The sequence below is a fragment of the Zea mays genome, chromosome 6 (assembly GCF_902167145.1).
Source record: "Zea mays cultivar B73 chromosome 6, Zm-B73-REFERENCE-NAM-5.0, whole genome shotgun sequence".
In the NCBI taxonomy this organism is placed as follows: domain Eukaryota; kingdom Viridiplantae; phylum Streptophyta; class Magnoliopsida; order Poales; family Poaceae; genus Zea; species Zea mays.
This window is the reverse complement of record NC_050101.1, coordinates 145,113,890-145,139,555: the sequence shown is the minus strand read 5'-3', so window position 1 is coordinate 145,139,555 and position 25,666 is coordinate 145,113,890. Positions and strand designations below refer to the sequence as shown.

General features: G+C 51.5%; 1 protein-coding gene across 1 annotated transcript; it reads right to left on the bottom strand.

The window, feature by feature from the left end:
* Nucleotides 1–3,813: 3,813 nt before the first annotated feature.
* LOC118472249 (uncharacterized) lies at nucleotides 3,814–7,573 on the bottom strand. The gene is made up of 2 exons (XM_035960181.1): nucleotides 6,025–7,573; nucleotides 3,814–5,378 (listed from the first exon to the last, which is right to left on the bottom strand). The coding sequence occupies exon 1, from the start codon at nucleotides 7,087–7,089 to the stop codon at nucleotides 6,238–6,240; it is 852 nt and encodes a 283-aa protein (XP_035816074.1). The 5' UTR covers nucleotides 7,090–7,573; the 3' UTR covers nucleotides 3,814–5,378; nucleotides 6,025–6,237.
* Nucleotides 7,574–25,666: the final 18,093 nt, after the last annotated feature.

The following is a 25,666-nucleotide window of genomic DNA, read 5'->3' as shown; positions in this document are numbered from 1 at the left end:
CCCCCGAGGGAGGGTCGGGCTTTGCCGAGGCAAGGCTGACCCTTCCTTGATGGTTAGGCTTTATTTGTGTATGTAAACGAGGTATATGAACGACTTGAAAACATCTTAAGGGTAGAAGCGACGTAGCTGTCGGATGTTCCAAGCGTTGCTGTAGACCTCGCCTTGACTGTTGGCCAGCTTGTATGTTCCAGGCTTCAAAATCTTGGCAACGATGAACGGCCCTTCCCAGGGAGGCGTGAGCTTGTGGCGCCCTCGGGCGTCTTGTCGTAGCGTGCCCGGGCTGAAGGTATGTCTTGGCTGTTTTGAGATTTTGATTCAGCTTCACTATTCAACTCGTATTTGAAGACTTCTGCTTTGGCTGTTCGCAGAGTTCGAGTCTGCCCTCAATGAGTCCGCCAAGGCACTTGCCCAGGCGTCTGAGCAGAGGGAGGCCGACCGCGTGGCCATGTCCGAGGCTATCTCGGCCTTCTGCCAGGTCTTTGGTCTTGACGACGTCCCCTCGAAAAGCTCCCCCCAGAGTCGCCTGCAGGCCTTGGGTGACCATGCGCGCGACAGACTCCGCGAGGCGCTGCATCACGGCATGAGGCGGGCCTTTGCCGTGCTCGCTTCCCACTACATTGTGGATCTGGAGCGGGTCAGCGAGGGGTACTGCCTTCCCGACGAAGATGAAGCTGCCCTGGCCGAAGTTCAGAGGCTTGACGCGGCCGCCGCGGGCCCAAGCGCGGTGCTGGCGACCACCTTCGAGGTGGAGATCCTTCCACTTGCACCGCCGTCCGAGGCCGGGGCGGATCTCGCCGAGGATGGAAACGAAGCCGAGGGTGCAGCTCCTCCCCCGGGCGATGCCTGATTCTGCCGGAGCAGTTTATTTTGAATATGTATGTGTCTTTCGTGGCCGCCAAGGCCTGAACACTTTGTCGTCGTGATATAAAGTTGTGTCTCTTTTCTTCCTGTTTCGCGTATCCGGACTCGTTCGTCAGTAGCAGGATTGCTTACCCGAGTAAGAGTTATTTTCCGCGGTAGGTGACGAGTGAGGTATCCTTATCCCGGAGGCGTAGGAGTCCCTCGGCTCGGTCGGCCTTGCCACTTACATGCACTCTTATTTGTTTCTCGGGGTTCTGTTACTGATATAGCCGGGAAACACGAAAGTCGCTTTGGTGGAAGACTTTTTTCGAGGAAAATTTTGACGCAGAGGGGGTTCCCCCCTTCTAGCCCCCGAGGGAGGGTCGGGCTTTGCCGAGGCAAGGCTGACCCTTCCTTGATGGTTAGGCTTTATTTGTGTATGTAAACGAGGTATATGAATGACTTGAAAACATCTTAAGGGTAGAAGCGACGTAGCTGTCGGATGTTCCAAGCGTTGCTGTAGACCTCGCCTTGACTGTTGGCCAGCTTGTATGTTCCAGGCTTCAAAATCTTGGCGACGATGAACGGCCCTTCCCAGGGAGGCGTGAGCTTGTGGCGCCCTCGGGCGTCTTGTCGTAGCCGAAGCACCTAGTCCCCCACCTGGAGGTCTCGGGACCAAACCCCTCGGGCGTGGTAGCGTCGCAGAGACTGCTGATACCGTGCCGAGTGTAGTAAGGCTACGTCCCGAGCCTCTTCCAACTGGTCCAGTGAGTCTTCTCAGCTGGACTGGTTGCTTCGGTCGTCGTACGTCCTTGTCCTCGGGGAACCGTATTCTAAGTCTGTGGGTAAGATAGCCTCGGCCCCATAAACTAGAAAAAACGGCGTGAAGCCCGTGGCTCGGCTTGGCGTCATCCTCAGACACCAGACCACCGAGGGGAGTTCCTTCATCCATCGCCTGCCGAACTTGTTGAGGTCGTTGTAGATCCTCGGCTTGAGTCCCTGTAGAATCATGTCGTTGGCACGCTCTACCTGCCCATTCGTCATGGGGTGAGCTACGGCGGCCCAGTCCACCCGGATGTGGTGGTCCTTGCAGAAGTCCAGGAACTTTCTGCTAGTGAACTGGGTGCCGTTGTCGGTGATGATGGAGTTTGGGACCCCAAAGCAATGGATGATGTTGGTGAAGAACGCCACCGCCTGTTCGGACCTGATGCAGTTTAGGGGTCGGACCTCAATCCACTTGGAGAATTTGTCGATAGCGACCAGCAGATGCGTGTAGCCCCCGGGTGCCTTCTACAAGGGACCGATGAGGTCCAGACCCCACACAGCAAACGGCCAGGTGATGGGTATTGTTTGCAAAGCCTGAGCGGGCAGGTGCGTCTGCCTTGCGTAGAATTGACACCCTTGGCAGGTGCGTATAATCCTAGTGGCGTCGGCCACCGCGGTTGGCCAGTAGAAACCCTGTCGGAAGGCGTTTCCAACGAGGGCCCGAGGTGCCGCGTGGTGACCGCAAGCCCCCGAGTGTATTTCTTGTAATAGCTCCTGATCTTTGGTGATGGATATGCATCGCTGGAGGATGCCTGAGGGGCTGCGGTGGTAGAGCTCCTTTCTGTCACCCAGCAAGACGAACGACTTGGCGCGCCGTGCCAGTCGCCGAGCTTCGGCTCTATCGAGGGGTAGCTCTCCTCGGTGGAGATATTGTAGGTACGAGGTCTGCCAGTTTCGATTAGGCGTGACCCCATTCCGCTCTTCCTCGACGCGTAGTGCCTCACCCTCGGGGGCCAAGGGTGCCTCGGGCTGGGCCGAGGCCTCCTCGGGCTCGGGCGTGTCGTCGGTCTTGACGGAGGGTTGATGTAGGTCTCGGGAGAAGACGTCCGGAGGAACCGTTGTCCGCCCCGAGGCTATCTTAGCCAGCTCATCCGCAGTCTCGTTGTATCGTCGAGCGATGTGGTTGAGCTCGAGCCCATAGAACTTGTCCTCCAGGCGCCGAACCTCGTCGCAGTAGGCTTCCATCTCGGGTCGCGGCAATGGGAGTTCTTCATGACTTGGTCGATGACAAGCTGTGAGTCGCCCCGAGCGTCGAGGCGCCGGACCCCTAGCTCGATGGCGATGCGCAACCCGTTAACCAGAGCCTCGTACTCGGCCACGTTGTTGGACGCCGGGAAATGGAGGCGCAGCACGTAGTGGAGGTGCTTCCCGAGGGGTGAGATGAAGAGCAGGCCCGTGCCCGCTCCTGTTTTCATCAACGACACATTCAGCCACAAAGTTCGCCAGGACTTGGGACTTGATGGCCTTCCGAGGGGCGAACGAGATTGTCTCGCCCATGATCTCCACCGCCCACTTTGCAATCCTACCCGAGGCCTCTCAGCACTGGATGATGTCCCCAAGGGTGAAGGATGACACCACAGTCACCGGATGAGACTCGAAGTAGTGTCGCAACTTTCGCCGCGTAAGAATTACCGCGTACAGTAGCTTCTGAATTTGCGGGTAGCGGATTTTGGTCTCGGACAGTACCTCACTGATGAAGTAGACCGGCCTCTGGACGAGCAATGCATGCCCTTCTTCTTGTCTTTCGACTATGATCGTGGCGCTGACCACCTGAGTGGTTGCGGCTACGTAGATCAAGAGGGTTTCTCCCGCCGCGAGGGGCACCAAGATGGGCGCGCTTGAAAGGAGCGCCTTTAGGTTCCCGAGGGTTTCCTCGGCCTCGGGGGGTCCAAGTGAAGCGCTCGGCCTTCCTTAAGAGGCGGTACAGAGGTAGGCCTCTTTCGTCGAGGCGCGAGATGAAGCGGTTCAGAGCCGCAAGGCATCCCATGACCCTCTGTACTCCTTTCAAGTCCTTGATGGGGCCCATGTTGGTGATGGCCGCGATTTTCTTCGGGTTGGCCTCGATGCCCCGCTCGGAGACGATGTGTGGCAGAACCTCCCAAGTTATTGGGCCCACATGTACCTGTCCTTGTCTCAAAGACCTCAGACTGCTATGCATGTGCACCAGATAACTTAACAGGATCCGTCCGATTGCCCCAAGGACATCAGATAAACCATGAACAACCAGAACCGCAGGATTAAGTAACATAAATCACACACACAACATTTTTGCAGCGGAAATCTTATTACCAAATTTTACAGGTTACAAAAATTTTAGATTATTTTATCGGAGTGATTACAAAAGTATAAGTTTGAAATATATGCTAGCTCAAGTGACCATCCTCAGTAAGACGTATAGAAGGGTTACTTAGACTTATAAGAAGGCCGAGCCCACCGGCACTTAACACCATCATCAGCAGCACAAAACTATAACCTGAAAAACAACAGGGAATAAAACCCTGAGTATGGAATTACTCAGCAAGACTTACCCGACTAAAGAAAAGACTCTCAAGGATATGCTGGATTTGGGAATCAAGGAGAGGCTTTAGCAAGAATCAACTTAGATACTTTTGCAGAAATAGCTTATTAAAGTGAGTCATTACTTTCAATATTTTAACGCCAGATTAAATATTAATAGACTCTGTTTGCATCTGGTCTAATTTCACCATCTCATCAATACAACATCATTTTTATTCATGAGGTTCACATCCTGACTTAGGTTGTAGGGCAGTGACCAAGTATTCATTACCGCGAAGGTACGGCGATCCGAATCGATTATACTCAGCTGAGGATCTCCAATCACACGACATATGTAGCACTTAACCCTTGCATATGTCAACCCGCCACCGGGGTTCTTAAGACCAGATCAGGTTCACGCGAACCGAGAGCACAGATACACCACCGTCCAGCCTCTTGCCACGGAGGGTACACGCTACTCTCGCCACCGCTCCATGCCCATTCCGTGTTATCTTATTCTGGCCTTAGTCTGCCCGAGGTAAGGCTTACCCATGACGAGGCATGTGACCAGTTAAAGGGTCCTCAATCATCAAGCCTACATACGCATCCAATCCTTAATCAACCTGGGTAGAACATCACCTGTTCCTAGCCCAAGTCCCGATTTAAGTACTTCCATCCTTAGGATTGTTTGTGTTCCTTAGGATGAAAAGAGCATCACAGGGAACTTTGCAGTAAGATCCCACCATGCTCCCAATGAAAATATATTCTTGCAGGTAGAAGCCATCCTTCCTCAGGATAACCCCTGAGCTAGGCAGTATTGCAAAAGACAACCTCTATCCACAAGATCTAAGCAGGGCTAAGCATTTTTGTAAATCATATTTTGATACTTCACCAGAAGTATCTATAAAGGTATGAATATCAAGGAAGGCAATGCATCCAAGGGTTTCCAAGCAACTCCTATAAACCTAATGCACATTCACTAGACTTAAAGTGTGTAAAAATAATTTAAAAACACAAGGAAGGGGTTGCATGCACCGGGGCTTGCCTGGGTAACACTAGGTTAGTGTTTGTTAGGCGACCACTTGGCGAGCATCCTTTGGCTTGGCACTCGTTCAGATTATCCATCTTCCGGTTCGTCCATCAGCATCATCCTGCGGATTAGCCCGCGCTTGGGGATACTTGAGTCATCTTCCGCATCACATGATTAATTATCGCACCTGAATGAAATGCATTATGCACATGAATGCATATAGACAGAAATATCAAAAACCTTATATAGTGCTACGCGATGGCGAATTTAAACACCTAGCGGCGAGGCGTTGTACAATTTTGTACGGAAACACTAGTTATTAATATATGACTACGCGCAATAATTACGCTTCTTTAGATTAACCGAACCTAACGCGAACATCACAAAACAACAAATTATACACCTTTAATACAATTAGCCTAACCACAACTTATCAGTTAACTAATTGAATTCTAAACTTATCCCTCGTTTTATGAATTATTCTACATCGCTCACAAAGAACTATTTTAATTTTATTTTACTCCTCACATGTTTTTCATGTCAACAATTACTTAAATATTTCTTTATCGTAAATATATACACATCTGTATAAGTGATTAAACTATTTTCTCATCACACAGGCCTATTAATATTCTATTCGGTACACTAATTCCGCTAATTGGTCGGAATAGCGAAATAACTCGCTATAACTGAACCTGGCTCGATAATCGCAAGAACTGCGAAGTCGACGAGAGTTTCGTGACCCACGCAATTTATCGAGCACCTAATGAGCATCAACCTAACACATTAAATTATTTAACGTTCGAACTATTCTAAACAATTCATCAACTTACCGTTTCAACAGCTGACACGAATCCGCGAGATCGGTAGCGATTTTCCGATCCAGGCAATTTGTCGAGCGCTTAGGGAATATCGCGCTGCTAGCTTCGTCTTCACCCGATTCTTGGAATTTCTTGCTGACGCGCGGAACGACGATTTGAACATGCAGAGACACGAACCATCAGGGAATCACGGCGAGACGGTAACATCACGGCGACGCGCTAGCGCTAAAGGCTGAGCAGGGAACCCAAGTTTGACGGCGAGCAGGGAGACATGTCAAAACCCCGGACGTGACGGCGATTTCGCACCGAGGCGACCAACTTCGGATCCGGAGCAGGCCGAACGCGACAGGAAGCGCGGCACAATCCGAACATGGTAGGAAGGAGAGAGATCCGCGCGGCGAGGAGACTCCACGTCGCAGAGAAAAACAAGGAGCAGGGACTGGGCGCGGCATGCTCGAGAAATACCGCGCGCACGGAACAGAGAATCGCTCGGCTGGGCGCACTGGAGCAGCAGGGCGATTGCCGCGGCATGGAATAGCAAGAAGAAGCGACCGGCGCCGAGGGACACGACCAGCACCATGGGGGCGAGCCGAGGGGGCGCCGAGTGGAGCTGGGACGGCCAGAGCGCGGCTGGGGCAAGTGCAGGGAACGCGCGCGCAGGGGATCGCTCGACTGGGCGCACAGCAAAGCTTCGATCTGCGGCCAGCGCAGAACACCAGAAAGATGGCGGCGTTCAACGTTGAAAACCGAGGGGAGGGCACGACGCGGCACCAGGGAGAATCTCGGCGAGCAGAGAAGACCAGAGGGAGCTCGGCGAGCATGGCAAGGGCCCGCGGCCAAGGGAAGATGAGCAGGGGCACGACGGGGAAACTCCACGCAGAGCGGAGGGGCGCACGACTGGAGAGAGATGGAGGGGGGAGAGAGCGAACTGTAGGGAGAGGCGAGATCCGGCTGGGGCAGGGCTCGGCCGGACAGCGGCCATGGCGGGACGCGAGCAGAGGAGGGAGACGCGACCAGGAATGGGCAAAGAGCTGGCAGGGGAAAGTCGCCGCGAGGGAGCTCGACGGCGACCGCCATGGGGACGAGCTGGAGCTGCGCCCGCAGTGGAAAATCGCTCGGCAGAGGAGGAGCTCCACGAGCTAGAGAAGCGCGCGCCAGGAAAGTACCAGGGAGAGCGCGCGACCGAGCAGATGAAGGCGAGAACAGCGGCGGCCGACGGGATAACGACGGCGCGCAGGGGATAAGGATAGGAGCGCTTCGGCGGCGAGATTCTGCTGAAGCAGAGCGGCGGCTGATTTTTCTTTGCCCCGCGCGCAGATGAGAACGAGGACGGGAGGAAGAACGAAAAAATCTGGACAGGGAGTGGCGTGCAGAAGATTTTTGATCATATTTTTCTTTTATTTTTTTTTACAAAATCTCAGATATTTTTAAATTGTGATTTTTAGCGATAACAAAAAGGTCGACAATATTTACGACCTGATTTGATTCGATTCGAAACTTAATAAATTTTATCTGTGGTCTGAGCATCTGATTCCACAGTCATAGATAATTTACCAGAGAATTGGAGCTCAATTATAAATTCTCGGACGAGCTGTCTCAGTTTTGATTTAGCGAATACTTGGAATCAGATGAATTTGCACCCGTCATTTATATCCAAAGTTTTTGGGTTGGGCAAGAAACGACAGACCGAAATAAACTGATTTCGGCACTAACAATTTGCTCCACGATTTAACTGAAATTAACCGGAACCATAGCTACGAATGCTTGCGCGATTTCGTTGCCAAAACAGCGTGCTGAAGGAATAAATTGGGTCATAATCTCGCGCACGATCTTTCTCGGCCGATGCACGATTCAGATTATTTTGCCCGGACATTTTAGTTGTCGAGTTCAATTTAATTTGCTCGGAATAAAAATCATCCAAGTGGATCAGACTTCCGAATTTTGTATTCGCGCGAGCGATGGATTTAAATAATCATCGGACGCACCGATTTTCGGAACAACGATGTTCCGAACATCATGAAGATTTAGGAAGAGCCCGGATAGATAAAAATAAAAACGACGTCGCACTCGCGACAGACGAAACAGATGCGATCCTAAAATCGAGCTAGGCGAAGATGATTAAAACTTAGTGTCTGTTTTATCCACTGATATCACGTGCTTAAATCCGTACTCGTTGTCGAGCGAAATATAAACACCAGGGGTGTTACACGATGAACCCCAGGAGCATGCCTCGGGGGACTCCGAAGACACACTTCTCGGGATTGAGTTTTATGCCTTTCGCCTTGAGACACTTGAATGTCGTTTCAAGGTCAGAGAGGAGGTCGGAGGCTTTCCTCGTCTTGACTACGATGTCATCGACGTAAGCCTCGACCGTTCGACCAATGTGCTCTCCGAACACGTGGTTCATGCACCTTTGGTATGTCGCTCCCGCGTTCCTCGAACCGAATGGCATAGTAATGTAGCAGTACATGCCAAAAGGTGTGATGAAAGAAGTCGCGAGCTGGTCGGACTCTTTCATCCTGATTTGGTGATACCCTGAGTAGGCATCGAGGAACGACAGGGTTTCGCACCCAGCAGTGTAATCCACGATTTGATCGATGCGAGGCAGAGGGTAGGGAACCTTCGGACATGATTTGTTTAGACCAGTGTAGTCTACACACATCCCCCATTTCCCACCTTTCTTTTTCACAAGCACAGGGTTCGCTAACCATTCGGGATGGAATACCTCCTTGATGAACCCTGCAGCCATCAGCTTGTGGATCTCCTCGCCTATGGCTCTACGCTTTTCTTCGTCGAATCGGCGCAGGGGCAGCTTCACGGGTCGGGCTCCAGCTCGGATATCCATCGAGTGCTCGGCGACATCCCTTGGTATGCCAGGCATGTCCAAGGGACTCCACGCAAAAACCTCGGCGTTTGCGCGGAGAAAGTCGACGAGCACTGCTTCCTATTTGGGGTCGAGCTCGGAGCCGACCCGGACTTGCTTGGAGGCGTCGTTGCTGGGGTCGAGAGGGACGGACTTAATTGTCTCAGCTGGCTCGAAGTTGCCGGCGTGGCGCTTCGCATCTGGCACCTCCTTGGAGAGGCTCTCCAGGTCGGCGATGAGGGCCTCAGATTCGGCGAGGGCCTCGGCATACTCCACGCACTCCACGTCGCATTCGTACGTGTGTCGGTACGTGGAGCCGATTGTGATGACCCCGTTGGGGCCCGACATCTTGAGCTTGAGGTAGGTGTAGTTGGGGACGACCATGAACTTGGCGTAGCATGGTCTCCCCAACACTGCGTGGTAGGTTCCTCGAAACCCGACCACCTCGAACGTGAGGGTTTCCTTTCGGAAGTTGGAGGGAGTCTCGAAGCAGACGGGCAGATTGAGTTGCCCAAGGGACTGGACGCGCTTCCCGGGGATGATCCCGTGAAAGGGCGTCGCGCCGGCCCGGATCGATCTGCAGGAGCCCGAGGGTCTCGGCGTAGATGATGTTGAGGTTGCTGCCTCCGTCCATGAGGACCTTGGTAAGCCTGACGTTGCCGATGTCGGGATCGACAACGAGCGGGTACTTTCCCGGGCTCGGCACGCGGTCGGGGTGGTCGCCTTGGTCGAAGGTGATGGGCTTGTCGGACCAGTCTAGGTAGACTGGCACTGCCACCTTCACCGAGCAGACCTCCCGGCGCTCTTGCTTGCGGTGCCGAGCCGAGGCATTCGCCACCTGCCCACCGTAGATCATGAAGCAGTCATGGACCTCGGGGAGCTCTTCTGCCTTGTGGCCCTCCTTCTTGTCGTTGTCGTGTGCTTTGCCTTTTTCCGCCGGTGGCCCGGCCTTGTGGAAGTAGCGCCGAAGCATGACGCACTCCTCAAGGGTGTGCTTGACGGGACCCTGATGATAGGGGCACGACTCCTTGAGCATCTTGTCGAACAGGTTGGCGCCTCCAGGAGGCTTCCGAGGGTTCCTGTGCTCGACGGCGGCGACAAGGTCTGCGTCATCAGCGTCACGTTTCGCTTGCGACTTATTCTTGGTGCCGCGCTGAGCGGACGCCTCGGGGACGTCTTCCGGCTGGCGCCCCTGAGGCTGCTTGTCCTTCTGGAAGATGGCCTCGACCGCCTCCTAACCAGAGGCGAACTTGGTGGCGATGTCCATCAGCTCGCTTGGCTTGGTGGGAGTCTTGCGGTCCAGCTTGCTCACCAGGTCGCGGCAAGTGGTACCGGCGAGGAACACGCCGATGACATCTGAGTCGGTGATGTTGGGCAGCTCGGTGCGCTGGTTCGAAAATCGCCGGATGTAGTCCCGCAGGGATTCTCCCGGCTGCTGGCGACAGCTTTGGAGATCCCAGGAGTTCCCAGGGCGCACGTATGTGCCCTGGAAGTTGCCGGCGAAGGCTTTGACCAGGTCGTCCTAGCTGGAGATCTGCGCAGGAGGCAGATGCCCCAGCCAGGCTCGGGCAGCGTCGGAGAGGAACAGGGGGAGGTTGCGGATGATGAGGTTGTCATCGTCCATTCCACCCAGCTGGCAGGCCAGTCGGTAGTCCGCGAGCCACAGTTCCGGCCTTGTCTCCCCCGAGTATTTGGTGATGGTAGTCAGGGTTCGGAACCGGGTCGGGAACGGCGCCCGTCGTATGGCCCGGCTGAAAGCTTGCGGACCGGGTGGTTCGGGCGAGGGGCTCCGATCCTCCCCGCTGTCGTAGCGTCCCCCACGCCTGGGGTGGTAGCCTCAATGCACCTTATCGTCGAGGTGGGCTCGACGGTCGCGGCGGTGGTGCTCGTTGCCGAGGCGTCCCGGGGCTGCAGGCGCTGTGTCCCGCGTGCGCCCGGTGTGGACCGAGGCTTCCCGCATGAATCGGGAAGTCGCGGCGCGATGCTCGGGGGGGTACCCTTGCCTTCGGGAGGCAGAGCTTTTGGCCCGTCAGACCGCGGCATCCTCCAGGAGATTCTTGAGCTCTCCCTAGATACGTCGCCCCTCGGCGGTGGATGGTTCCGGCATCGCTCGGAGTAGTATTGCTGCTGCAGCCAGGTTCTGGCCGACCCCACTGGAGACCGGGGGCAGCCTCGCCCTGGCATCGTCGGCGATGCGGTGCTGGACGTCCTGGGCCAGATGACGCGATTCTCCGACCGGTGCTCGGCCTGCCCACTCCTGCCCGATATTCTGCCGGAGCTACACAAGTTGTCCTGCTTCCTCGTCGAGCCTGGCCTGCATCTCGCGGATTTGCTCGAGCTGTGCGTCCTGACCCCTCGCAGGGACTGGGACCACAGCTAGCTCCCGAAGGATGTCAACGCAAGGCGCAGGCCAAGGGGGATCGCCGTCCTCCGGCATACCAAGGTGGTTGCCTTCGTCGAGACCCCCTAGATCGACGTGGAAACATTCGCGACTTAGGCCACAGTCCTTGTCGCCGAGGCTATGGCTACTATCGGAGCAATCGGAGAGGCAGTAGTCACATGCGGTCATGAAGTCCCGCATGGCACTGGGGTTACCGAGCCCGGAGAAATCCCAACCATAGTCAGGCTCGTCATCTTCCTCAGAATCTGGGGGCCCGTAGGTCGAGACGACCGTCAGTCGGTCCCAGGTTGACCACATATGATACCCCGAAAGGTTCAGATATGCCTTTATGAAAGCATCCACCGAAGCAGGGTCGCTTGGTGGGTCGAAGCTGAATCTAAAAGGCACATGATGAAAAACGGACGGTACCTCTTGATCGATGGATGGTGACGAAGTCGCGTTGGGGACGGACTGCACCGTTATCTCAGGTACGAGGCTAACGCCCAGCAAGTCCTTCGCGAGTGTGCTGGCGTCGTTCGTCTGCTTGGGGTTGGCGTGTTGTGGGGAAACGACGCTCGTCTTCGTCTCGGACGCGAGGTCAACGCCCGACGTGTCCCCCGCTGGGGCGCCGGCGCCGTCGACTCGCTCGACAGCCGACGAGGTGCCGCCTCCTGCTTGGCCATGGTTGCCTCGCCTCCTCCTCCGTCGGCGGGGAAGGTGACGGGACAAACCCGGATGCTGTTCTTCCGTCACGCGGGGAAGACGTCGTCGATTCCGCCGCCGGCGGGCGGGCTGACGGTCGCCATTGTCGTTGTCGCACGGCGGAGGAAGGAGTATCATGTCGTAGCTGCCGTCGAGGGACATGAACTCGAGACTCCCGAAACGGAGTATCGTCCCGGATTGGAGAGGTTGCTGGAGACTACCCATCTGGAGCTTGACGGGAAGTTGTTCGTCAACATGCAGCAGACCCCTACCTGGCGCACCAACTGTCGCCGTTTCGACCCCGGGGGGTTCCTGGACCGACGAGTAAATAGTCGCTGCGTGTCCCAGCCCAGATAGGTCGGCGCGAGATGGAGCACAAGGGGGAACAATAAGGGGAACCGCGACCTCGTGTTGTCCTGCGCCCAGGGCGGATGCGCTTGCAGTAGGGGGTTACAAGCGTTCGCGAGGGAGAGAGAGAGAGAGCCTGTGCGCCAACCCGTCCTCCCGCGCGACCACCTTCCCGTACGAGGGCCCTAGACCTTCCTTTTATAGATGTAAGGAGAAGGCCCAGGTGTATAATGGGGGTGTAGCAATGTGCTAACATGTCTAGCGGAGGGAAGCCAGAGTCCTATGTACATGTCGACGTGGCTGTCGGAGAGGTTTTGGCGCCCTGTTCATGTGATGTCGTGGCCGTCGGAGGAGCGCTTGAGCCCTGTAGGAGCACAGCTATCAGAGTTGTCGGGTCCTTGCTGATGTCTCCTTGCTTCCGTAGGGGGCTGAGAACCGCCGTCGTCATGGAGCACGCGGGGTGCCATCATTACTTGTTTACCGGGGCGAGCCATATGGGACGCCGGTCTTGTTCCCCGTAGCCTGAGCTAGCTAGGGGTACGATAATGATGTTCCCCTCTGCGACGTGGTCGGTCCGAGCCCAAGGTCGGGCGAGGCGGAGGCTCCTCCGAGGTCGAGGCTGAGTATGAGCCCTAGGGTCGGGCGAGGCGGAGTCCGTCGTCCGAGGTCGAGGTTGAGTCCGAGCCCTGGGGTCGGGCGAGGCGGAGTCCGTCGTCCGAGGTCGAGGTTGAGTCCGAGCCCTGGGGTCGGGCGAGGCGGAGTCCGTCGTCCGAGGTTGAGTCTGAGCCCTGGGGTCAGGCGAGGCGGAGTCCGTCGTCCGAGGTCGAGGTTGAGTCCGAGCCCTGGGGTCGGGCGAGGCGGAGCTTCCTATGGCGCCTGAGGCCGAACTTGGCGGCTGTCAGCCTCACCCTGACGGGTGGCACAACAGTCGGAGCAGCGCAGGCCGCGCTGTTTCCGTGTCAGGTCAGCCAGTGGAGGGGCGAAGTGACTGCGGTCACTTCGGCTCTGTCGACTGAAGAGCGCGCGTCAGGATAAGGTGTCAGGCGATACTTGCATTGAATGCTCCTGTGATCCGGTCGGCTGGCGAGGCGATCTTGGCCAAGGTTGCTTCTCCGTGAAGTCTGCCCGAGCTGGGCCTCGGGCGAGTCGAGGTGCGCCCGTTGCTTGAGGAGGCCCTCGGGCAAGGCGTGAATCTACCTGGGTCTGCTGCTCCTGCCCGAGGCTGGGCTCAGGCGAGGCGAGATCGTGTCCCTTGAGCGGACAGAGCTCTGTCCTGTGTTGCGCCCATCAGGCCTTTGCAGCTTTGTGCTGATGGTGTTTACCAGCCGAGTTTAAGAGTCCTGGGGGTACCCCTAATTATGGTCCCCGACAGTAATGATAATGCTATATTTATTCATGAGCAAATTCATAAAAAATGCCCAGGATACTACTATGCTTTTAGCATCTCTATGCAGGGATGAATATAACAAGGTTAGTGGCTTGGACAATGCCAAGGAGATATGGGACACCATCAAAATTGCTCATGAGGGAAGAGGGAAATGACGCCACAATGATCACCAAGATGGAGTTGGTGGAAGGCGAGTTAGGGAGGTTCACCATGAAGAGTGGTGAAGAGCCAACTGATACGTACAACAAGCTCATTAACCTGTTGAACAAGATCTAAATCTACATAAGTACAAGATGGACGAATCATGATGTCGTGCGCCTCATGTTAAGGTCATTTATTGTTATTGATCCTCATCTTGTTAATCTTATTCGTGAGAACCTCGGGTATACCAAAATGTCGCCCGAAGAAATTATTGGTATGTTTTTGAGCAGGCGTAAGATGGTAAAATAAGCAAGGTACGTCAATGACATCGCCAACGGACCTCTTCCTCACTACGATTCGCAACTCGTTGCACTCAAAGCAACGTCCAACAAGGAGGCGCTCCCCAACAAGGTGGCGCAAGTTGAGGCGGCTGACCTTAATGAGGATGAAATAGCACTTGTTATCAAGCGTTTTAAGTCCACTTTGAAGGGACTGTTGGGGGCCTTCGGCTTCCGAAGGTCCTCAAAAACATGATTTGACAATGTTTTCCAAGTGAAATATGTGAGCAGGTATCTTCGGAATCGAATCATGAGTATACAAGAGCACAGTCAGGACGAAGCCTGAACGAGACGAAAGAAGATTATGACGAAGGTCTAGATGATCACGAAGTTGTGCGCAGGAAAGCTTCGGCATGATAGCAGAAAAGGAGAACCGACTTAAAGATGAAAAGGCAAATTAGACCTCGAAGAATTACTATAGAGTTATTAGCAAATGTAAAGGGCATGGATGTAATTGTACATGGGTTGTGTCCCTTGCCTATAAATAGATGAACAGTACTCCCGTACTGTTCACGCGGACTTGACATTCGCTCTAGCGTCACGCTTGTACTCTTACTTTCCTTCAAGCCGAAGGTACATTTGTAATTTGTTATTGCTTATACAAGTAACGTAAATAAAAATAAATTGATAATAATGTTTAAAGTGATCATGCTATTTTCCATATTTTGTATATGAATCTTTCTTCATCATTTATTATGCTTATGAAGGTATGTCCTTCATAACCTTCGTCCGAAATTCATTATATTCGAAGGGAGATAATGCTTCGAAGGACGAAGGACTTTAACGTTTAACACTTTTTATGTTGCCTTGTTCTTAATCCTTAGCATTTGAGAACAAGTCTCCAACATTGGCGCCCACCTCCGATGAACTCACTTCCATTTTTTTGAGTTTTGAACACCTTCGGCAAGCATCACCTTCGTCATGCCGCCGAAGAAAGCTTCAGCAACAGGGGCTGCCGCTCTGCAGCCGCTGGATCCCAATCAGGATGCCCTTTCTCTTAGGGAGGCCCGAAGCCAGAAGAGGAAGGCCACTAGTCCAACGCCTCCGGAGGACGACTTGGATCAAGAAATCCAAAACTTGGAGATGCTCCATCAACAGGTCCAACGGAAGAAGGAAAAGATGGCTCGTCTAGCTGACCTGCAAAGGCAGATAGACGAAGCCTCTGAAGAAGTTCGTCATCTTGCTCAAGATGACCAGAACCGAAGGCCTCCGCACAGAGAGCTTCATCAGGAGGGCTTCTACAACGAGGACGACTGGTAATAAGATTTCCATCATGGAAATTTTGCTTTTGATGATACTTCTCCTCTGTCAACAGAACTACAGGCTACACCTTGGCCCCAGTCTTACAAGCCACCCCTGCTCCCATGTACGACGGTCATTCAGACCCGAAGCAATTCTTGATGAGTTATGAAGCAACCATATCTTCGTATGGTGGCAATACTGCAGTCATGGCAAAGTCTTTCGTCATGGCTGTCAAGAGTGTTGCACAAACCTGGTACTCCTCTCTTCGGCCAGGAACAATCACCTCATGGCAAAAGCTGAAGGACATGCTGATAACCAGCTTCCAAGGGTTTCAAACGAAGCCGGTCACTGCTCAAGCTTTATTCCAGTGCACCCAGGACCACGAAGAATACCTTCAGGCGTATGTCCGAAGGTTCCTGCGTCTGAGGGCACAGGCACCAATAGTGCCCAATGAAATTGTCATTGAGGCCATGATTAAGGGGCTTCGGCCGGGACCTTCAGCCCAATACTTTGCTAGGAAGCCTCCTCAAACTTTGGAGAAGCTGCTCCAGAAGATGGACGAGTATATTCGAGCTGACAATGACTTCTGCCAAAGAAGGGAGGAAGCATACAGGTTCTCTGAAATGACCAGGGGCTTCGGAGGAAGATTCCACCCGAGGCACGTCAGGTCAATTCACAACTCTACTCAGAGTGATGATAGAGGGAGTCAACAGCAAAGGCCACAGTACTCCTCGCAAGCTTCGGGGCAGCAGCAAAGCTCTTTCCGGCTGCCAGCTCCAAGGGGCAGAGGCGCCAGGGGCTTCGGAGGAAGATTTGGGGATCAGCCAAGGAAAATTTATTGTCTATTCTGTGGTGAGGACAAGGGCCATACCACCAGGATGTGCCATGTTACCATCCAGAAGCAAAAGGAGATAGCAGAAGCTGCAGCGCAACAGAGTCAGCCGAAGCAAGTCATGCATACTGCTTCGTACCATTCACCTTATATTCTAGAATATGTAGGCAACCACCCTGCAGCTTCTGTTGCTTCGGCAAGCCAACCCCAAGCATCTTGGCAACAACCCCCACCTCCACCACCAACGCAACGAGGCCAGCAGCCAGAAGGGAGTCAGCACACTCACCTCCAACGGGACTTCAGAGAAGAGTCCGAAGCTCGCACAGTCAATAGCACTGTGCTAGAGTCGAAGCATATTTACTGACAAATATCCTACCCCGACAGTAGCTTTTCGCATTCAGTATTATTTTCTTTTTAATAAGGAACAATTATGGGAGGCTTAAGTGCTTTTTGTCGTTTTCAATCTCTTGTAACAGTTTCGCTTTTTACCATAATGAAAATATATCTTCTCCATAGGCTTAAGTTGCCGAAGCATAAGAATTTATGGTGGCAAGGAGGACCTTCGAATTATCAAAAATTTGTTCTAAGGAACGCAGTGTAATTTCTTCGAAGCAGCAAAAAGTCGTTCCTAAGGGAGCACAGTGTAAGTTTTCTGCTCAAAAGTCGTTCCGAAGGGAATGCAGAGCTTACAGCGAAAAATAAACGCTGATTCCGCTGAAAGTAAAAGGCGAAGAAGCTCATAAGGGAGGCTTACAGCGAAAAATAAATGCTGATTCCGCTGAAGTAAAAGGCGAAGAAGCTCCAAAGGGAGGCTTGCAGTGAAAAACGTCGATCTTCGGCAAATATCATTTTGCATAACATCACATCATTACATCATTTGCACAGCATAACATCATACATCATATTACATCAACAACGCAAGAAGGAGGTCTCAGTATTGATATTCGAAGATTGTTTCGAAGAAATAGTGACAGGGCACAAAATAGCTATCGAGGAATTATATCTTCGTCAAACTCTGAAATGAAAGATCTATTGATTATTGATTTTACGAGGATTGGTTACTGATTTTATGAGAACACGGATATTATTTACGAAGCATGAAAAGAAGGGAAGGTGTTTTTTTCGCCGAAGGCTCAAAAACGGTATGTATATGAAGTTTCATGCATCGTAAAGAATAGAACCATAAATAGCTAATATATTATATTCAAAGTTACAAAATATTACACATGTTTCTCAACAAACATTATATTCTAAATGCTTTTACAACAGCATTTAATCTTCCCTTAGAACTACTTCTGCAGCTTCGTTTAGTAGTTGATCAACAACTTTATCCATGATGGCTTCGACCATTTTCCTAATTTCGTCGTCCCCCTTCGCGTGGGGGTCCGTAGATGGCTCGGCAGGTTCTGAGGGAGGAGAAGATACTGCTATATTACTATTACAAACCGTAAACAAGTTCGAAATCAAAAAATTACAACAGAGCCAAAAACCACTAGTCAATACCTATTTGTCCTTCGGGCTCCGCACTTTTCTCAGCGGCCTCTGCTACTTTTCTAGCGTCATGAATGCCTTTTTCGCTTTTTCGTATAATTTCTTGGGCCATTTCCCGGCCACCATTGTCCCAGATGGGTGAAAAATTTTCCACCGATCAGGCTCGCTTCGGCCGAGGGGTCTTTTATATCTTCAGAGGATAAGGCAGCTTCGGATTGTGCCAAGAATTTCACGTGGTCACAGCCTTTCCTCTCCAAAATGGTAGCAATCCCTTTGGCACCCGAAAAGGCACATATGTCTCCACGACTATTCAAAATTTCTTCAAAGGCTTCAGCTTCGTGGCTGATCCATTCAATTGGGCCTTCGGGGTCACCCCTTATGAATTTCTCTTCACTTGAGAAAGCGCCAACGCTAGCGAAGCTGGTTCTTACTTTCTTAGCACATTCTATAGATTTTTCATAGCATCTTTTCTTAGATGCACGAAGCTCTTCAACGTTTTTTTTCCAAATGATTTGCCCATTGTTCACTGATTTCTCGTTTTGTTTCTTCAAGTGTGCATTCCTCTTTAACTCTGGCTAGTTGTTTTCGAAGATCTTCAATTTCACGCTTCTAAGCTTCAGCTTGAGCTTTAAAAGTAGCTTCGCCTTCTTTTATTCTATTTATCAATGAATGTAATATTTTATCTTTTTCGAGACCTTCGTTCCTTAGTTCAATTACTTCGGAACGAAGGTTGCTCAGGGCCATAACACACCCTTCGTCTTCAGCATCTTTTTGAGCCCTGAGGGCGTTGCTAAGTATAAGGCCCTGCAAAAAAATCGTGTGTGTGCCAATAAGTTTAAGCAAATGAAAAATTTTGATTTCAAGAAATAATACAAAGACCTCATTTTCGCACCTTTAAGCTATTATACGCCAAGCTGTCGGCCAGCTCGTCTTTTGATAACACCGAGAGCCCATCTTCTAATGTTGGGAATCCGAAGCTCTTGCTCATCTCCCGACAGACAGAAATCTCCTTGTTGTCAGGGAGACAATACAAGAAGTCTTCTTCTCCGCTACCATTGAATATCAATGCCCCCTTTGGATATTTCAGTTTTTGGGCATAAAACTGAGCCTCTCGCTTTTCTTTTGCAGTCAATTCTTTCGCCGAAGCATGTCGTAAAATATAATCGAAAGCTTCGGAAAATGCTTCGGGGGCGGCAGTGCCAGTTTCTTCAGCCAAAATTTGTTCTGTTGTTTCTATTTCTTCGGCTTCCAAGGATTTCACCTTGGCGGGCTCTGAAGGCCCAGCTTCAGTTTCAGCTTGGTGCTTTGAAGCTTCGGCACCCAAGGCTTCGATTTGCACTTCGGAAGTCTCGCCAAATTTCTTCGGAGTAGTGCTTGAAGACTTTATTGTCTCCAATACATCCAGTACATTAACCATTCTTTTTCTCTTGGGGGTTGTCATCGGCATTGGCACTGGCACCCCAATTTTTGCTGAAGGACTTAGAATTTCCGATGTCTTTGTTTCTTCAGCCCTCGGTTCTTCTATTTTTTCCGTCGCCGGCACTTCGGCCAGCCCTTCAATATTCGGTAGGGGAGTTGGCTCTTTAGCTTCGATGGCCGAAGAGGTTTCACCGACAAACTCAGGCACTGTGGCCGGTTCAATATAGCATGGCCGGTGTGTGAGAACCTTTATCCTTTTCCTCTTCGGCGCCGGCCCGCTAGGAGCGGCTGAAGCAACTTCCTTCGCAGAAGATATATTCTTTCTTTTTTGACCCCGCGTTGGATAACGGTAGTCGGGGTAGACAAACCCAATTGCATCAAATACTCGGTTGAGTCTTTTCTTCTTTCGGCCTCCGAAGGCCGCTGACAGTGCAGTGTCTTCGGCCTTCGAGTATGGTCCAAGCAGTTCATCGCTTATGGCCTCAATACTTTTCAACCAGTCATCATCTGGCTCAACGAACTTATCTCCGTATTTGAATGTGTATTTTAGCCTGACTAGTCCACCTTCGTCAGGTTCCCTGACGGTTTCCTTCGGCATTTCCCATTTATCTGCAAGTGGCCATACTCTGAAGGCAATGTGTTCTTGCATCAAATCCCTTGTCCCAATAAAAGAGCAAACCACGCCGAAGGCTCTCTGGCATTCTTCGGCTGCTTCATCCATTTCCACCTTCGACCTTCGAAGGCCGAAGCGTTGCCAGATAGGGCGCATAATAATATCTTTAATATATTCCCGTGTTTTCAAATCATTCTTCACATAAAACCATTCCGTCATCCAGTCGCCGGGCCATCTTTTTCGAAAGGTTGGCACGGGACAGCTTGACCCAGACCGGGCCCCGAAGCTGTAGCAGCCAAAATTGTTGTGATACTGCTCTTTACCCCAAGGTTTTGTTTCATACAATAGCTCATGAATGTTGCAGAAACTTTTTGCATTTGGTTCTAAACCTTGGCTCCTCACGGCCCAGACGAAGATGCCCATCCTTATAATTGCTTTGGGGGTAATTTGATGAAGGCAAATTTCAAATATCTTCAGTATTTCCACGACAAAACTGCTCAAAGGAAACCGCAGTCCTGCCTTTAAGAAGCTTCGGAATATCACGACTTCATTTTCCTCGGGAGTCGGACAAGTTTTCTCTCCCTCGTCAGCCCTCACAATAGACAAGTCCCGAAAATATCTACCCCTCATATTGACAAGATGGCTTTGTTTAATACTTGATTTCCCAAAAACCGCATGGCTTGGTCGCCAAGGTCGATCTTCGGAATCTTCACCACCACTATCCACATCATAGCTATCACTGTCACCAGTGTCTTCAGATAAACCCTCTAAAATCTCCCTGGTAATCTTCTCTGTATTTGTCTTCACCATTGATTGAAGAAAGCCAAGGTGCATCTCCTCAGAAAGGCTTAGCTTCGATTCAGCAACAACTTTCTTATCTTCAGACATCTTCGAAAATGTTGAGAAAGTGCTCTCGAAACCGAAGCTTAAAAATTTAAAAAGCCAAGCAAGAGTTGTTGTGCAAGGGCTAAAAGTCGAGTGAGTAAGACCAGATGGCAAGAAAGCGTGCCAAATAAACTCGTGGTGAGCTCTTATTTATACACCTAGTGCGTTGAAAACTGGAGGGCCCCGCTTGTCAATGACTGTTGCTATTCTAGCAAAGGGAAGGTGTTTTTTCGGACCTTCGGCTTAAGGCCTTCGTCCATGTCGCAATATGAATTTATCATTCTAGCAAATTAATATTGTGAGGGGCTACTGTTGGGGGCCTTCGGCTTCCGAAGGTCCTCAAAAACATGATTTGACAATGTTTTCCAAGTGAAATATGTGAGCAGGTATCTTCGGAATCTAATCATGAGTATACAAGAGCACAGTCAGGACGAAGCCTGAACGAGACGAAAGAAGATTATGACGAAGGTCTAGATGATCACGAAGCTGTGCGCAGGAAAGCTTCAGCATGATAGCAGAAAAGGAGAACCGACTTAAAGATGAAAAGGCAAATTAGACCTCGAAGAATTACTATAGAGTTATTAGCAAATGTAAAGGGCATGGATGTAATTGTACATGGGTTGTGTCCCTTGCCTATAAATAGATGAATAGTACTCCCGTACTGTTCACGCGGACTTGACATTCGCTCTACGTCACGCTTGTACTCTTACTTTCCTTCAAGACGAAGGTACATTTGTAATTTGTTATTGCTTATACAAGTAACGTAAATAAAAATAAATTGATAATAATGTTTAAAGTGATCATGCTATTTTCCATATTTTGTATATGAATCTTTCTTCATTTATTATGCTTATGAAGGTATGTCCTTCATAACCTTCGTCCGGAATTCATTATATCCGAAGGGAGATAATGCTTCGAAGGACGAAGGACTTTAACGTTTAACACTTTTTATGTTGCCTTGTTCTTAATTCTTAGCATTTGAGAACAAGTCTCCAACATGGACGCAAGGACTACCCCAACAAGAACAAATCAAGGGGAAAGCGTTCATACTTCAAGTGCGATAAGTCTGGTCATTTTATTGCTCAATATCTCGACAATGAAAATGAATAGGACCAAGACAAGAAAGGGAATAAGGAGAAGAAGTTCTACAGAAAGAAGAAGGGTGAGGCGCACATCGGCAAGGAATGGGACTCTGACTGCTCTTCATCTGACTCCGTCGACGAAGGACTTGTCACCTCTGCCTTCAACATGTCTTCTCTCTTCCCCAACGAGTGACACACATGCCTCATGGCTAAGGAAAAGAAGGTACATACACATGACACTCCTAAGTACACTTCTAGTGATGAGGAATCTGATAATGATATGGATTATAGTGATCTTTTTAAGCGCTTGGATAGATCTAAATTAGGCAAAATTAATGAATTATTTGATGATCTTAATGAAAAAGGATAAATTGCTAGAAAAGCAAGAGAATTTTCTTTATGAGGAACATGAGAAAGTTGTAGAAGTTGAAAAATCCCTTGCTTTAGAAGTAAAGAAGAACGAAATACTTTTTTGTGATTTATCTTCATGTCATTCTACTATTTATACTCTAAAAATGCAAATTATGATTTAAATGCTAAATAGACAAGTTGAATGCCTCTAGTTCTTTCTTGGAGCATGTTTGAATTTGTGCTAAATGTAAATATCATGATTTTGATGCTTGTATTAATCATGCTTCTAATATTGCAAAGTTGAATGATGAAATTGTTCAATTAAATATTCAACTTAAAACTTGCAAGAATTAAGTAGAAAAAGTTAAACTTGCCAGGGATGCCTTCACCATTGGTAGACATCCCTCCATTAGTGATGGACTTGGTTTTTAAAAGGGAACCAATGACACAAAAAGCCAAAAGGCCCTCAACTTCACTAAGGACAAGGGGAAGGCGCTTATGGCTAGTAGCCCACATTATTTTCATGAAACGAAGAACCATACTTATTTGTATTCTCATGTTAAGAATGTTTCTCATAATGCTCATCATATTTGTAATGATAGTTATGCTTTACTAAAGCGTCATGATGTTGTTTTACTCCTCGCACTATGATCGCTTCATCTAGTGGTTCTGTCGGGGACCATAATTAGGGGTACCCCCAAGACTCCTAATCTCAGCTGGTAACCCCCATCAGCACAAAGCTGCAAAGGCCTGATGGGCGCGATTCAGGTCAAGGCTTCGTCCGCTCAAGGGACACGATCTCGCCTCGCCCGAGCCCAGCCTCGGGCAAAGGCAGCCGACCCAGGAGGATTCACGTCTCGCCCGAGCGCCCCCTCAAGCAACGGACGCACCTTCGGCTCGCCCGAGGCCTAGGCTTCGCGGAGAAGCAACCTTGGCCAGATCGCCATGCCAACCGACCGTATCATAGGAGCATTTAATGCAAGGATCGACTTACACCTTATCCTGACGCGCGCTCCTCAGTCGACTGGGGCGAAGTGACCGCAGTCACTTCGCCGCTCCACTGACCGACCTGACAGGAAAACAGCGTCGCCTGCCCTGCTCCGACTGTTGTGCCACTCGACAGAGTGAGGCTGACAACAGCTAAGTCCAGCCTCGGGCGCCATAGGAAGCTCCGCCTCGCCCGACCCCAGGGCTCGGACTCAACCTTGACATCGGACGACGGTCTCCGCCTCGCCCGACCCCAGGGCTCGGACTCTACCTCGACCTTGGACGACGGTCTCCGCCTCGCCCGACCCCCGGGCTCGGACTCAACCTCGACCTCGGAGGAGTCACCGCCTCGCCTGACCTCGGGCTCGGACCGACCACGCCACAAGGGGGGCCATCATTACCCTACTCCTAGCTAGCTCAGGCTACGGGGAACAAGACCGGCGTCCCATCTGGTTCGCCCCGGTAAACAAATAATGATGGCACCCCGCGTGCTCCATGACGACGGCGGCTCTCAGCCCCTTACGGAAGCAAGGAGACGTCAGCAAGGATCCGACAGCTCCGACAGCTGTACTTCCACGGGGCTCAAGCGCTCCTCCGACGGCCACGACATCACATGAACATGGTGCCAAAACCTCTCCGACAGCCACGACGACATGTACTTAAGGCTCTGGCTCCTCTCTGCTAGACACGTTAGCACACTGCTACACCCCCCATTGTACACTTGGGCCCTCTCCTTACGTCTATAAAAGGAAGGTCCAGGGCTCTCGTACGAGAAGGTTGGCCGCGTGGGAGAACGGGCCGACGCGCAAGGCTCTCTCTCTCTCTCCCACGCGAACGCTTGTAACCCCCTACTGCAAGCGCATCCGCCCTGGGCGCAGGACAACACGAAGGCCACAGTTTCCCCTTACTGTTTTCCCCCCTTTGTGTCCCGTCTCGCGCCGACCCATCTGGGCTGGGACACGCAGCGACAATTTACTCGTCGGTCCAGGGACCCCCCGGGGTCGAAACGCGGACAGTTGGCGCGCCAGGTAGGGGCCTGCTGCGTGTTGACGAACAGTGTCCCGTCAAGCTCCAGATGGGTAGTCTCCAGCAACCTCTCCAACCCGGGACGGTGCTCCGTTTCGGGAGTCTGGAGTTCATGTCCCCCGACGGCAGCTACGACATGATACTCCTTCCTCCGCTGTGTGGCAACGACAATGGCGGTCGTCAGCCCGCCCGCCAGCGGCGGAATCGACGACGTCTTCCCCACGTGGCGGAAGAACAACATCCGGGTCTGTCCCGTCACCTTCCCCGCCGACGGAGGAGGAGGCGGGGCAGGCATGGCCAAGCAGGAGGCGGCACCTCGTCGGCTGTCGAGCGAGTCGACGGCGCCGGTGCCCCAACGGGGGACACGTCGTGCGTTGACCTCGCGTCTGAGACGAAGACGAGCATCGTTTCCCCGCAACACGCCAACCCTGAGCAGACGGACGACGCCAGCACGCTCACGAAGGACTTGCTGGGCGTTAGCCTCGTACCTGAGATAACGGTGCAGTCCGTCCCTGACGCGACTTCGTCACCACCCGTCGATCAAGAGGTACCGTCCGTTTCCCATTCCATGCCTTTTAGATTCAGCTGCAACCCACCAAGCGACCCCGCTTCGGTGGACACTTTCATAAAGGCATGTCTGAAAGGGAATTAGGCTTACGCCTATTTCCTAATTAATTTTGGTGGTTGAATTGCCCAACACAAATAATTGGACTAACTAGTTTGCTCTAGATTATATGTTCTACAGGTGTCAAAGGTTCATCTACAACTATACTAATTCGACTGTCCGGAATACCGTAGATTATTCCGGACAGGAGAAGCTTTTTGGAAAAACAGGCCAAGCGCGGACCGTCCGGGCCCTTGCGGCGGACCGTCCGCAACACCAGGATGACACTCGGACAGAACCAATGCAAAAATCCAAGTATGCACTACGGACCGTCCGAAGGAAAAGCAAGGACCGTCCGAGACCTCGCTCGGACCGTCCGGCCTCAGGCGCGGACCGTCCGGTAGGCAAGGATCCGAAAAACCCGAAGGTGATGGGTTCGGAAGAATGAATTATAGCGGCCTCGCGGACCGTCCGGGGTGCACGACCGGACCGTCCGCGACTGGGTCTGTCTGACATCTGACGACGCATTAAATGCAATATAGCCGTTGATATAGCCGTTACTGCTGACCGTTGCATTTTCAGCCGTTGATCTACAGGGGCGGACCGTCCGGACCTGGCGGGTGGACCGTCCGCGCTCAGCAGAATGGAGTAACGGCTAGGAAGTGGTTGGTGGCTATAAATATAACCCCAACCACCTCCATTCACAACACCCAAGCATTCCAACCTTCAACATTCAATACAAGAGCTAGCAATCCATTCCAAGACACATTCAAAGCCTCCATCTCTCCAAGTTTCACAATTGAGAAAAGTGATCATTAGTGATTAGTGACTTGAGAGAGAAAGTGATCCGTGTGTTATTTGTCGCTCTTGTCGCTTGGTTTTTGCAATCGTGCTTTCTTTCAATCTTCATTGCGATCAAACTCACTTGTAATTGAGGCAAGAGACACCAATCTTGTGGTGGTC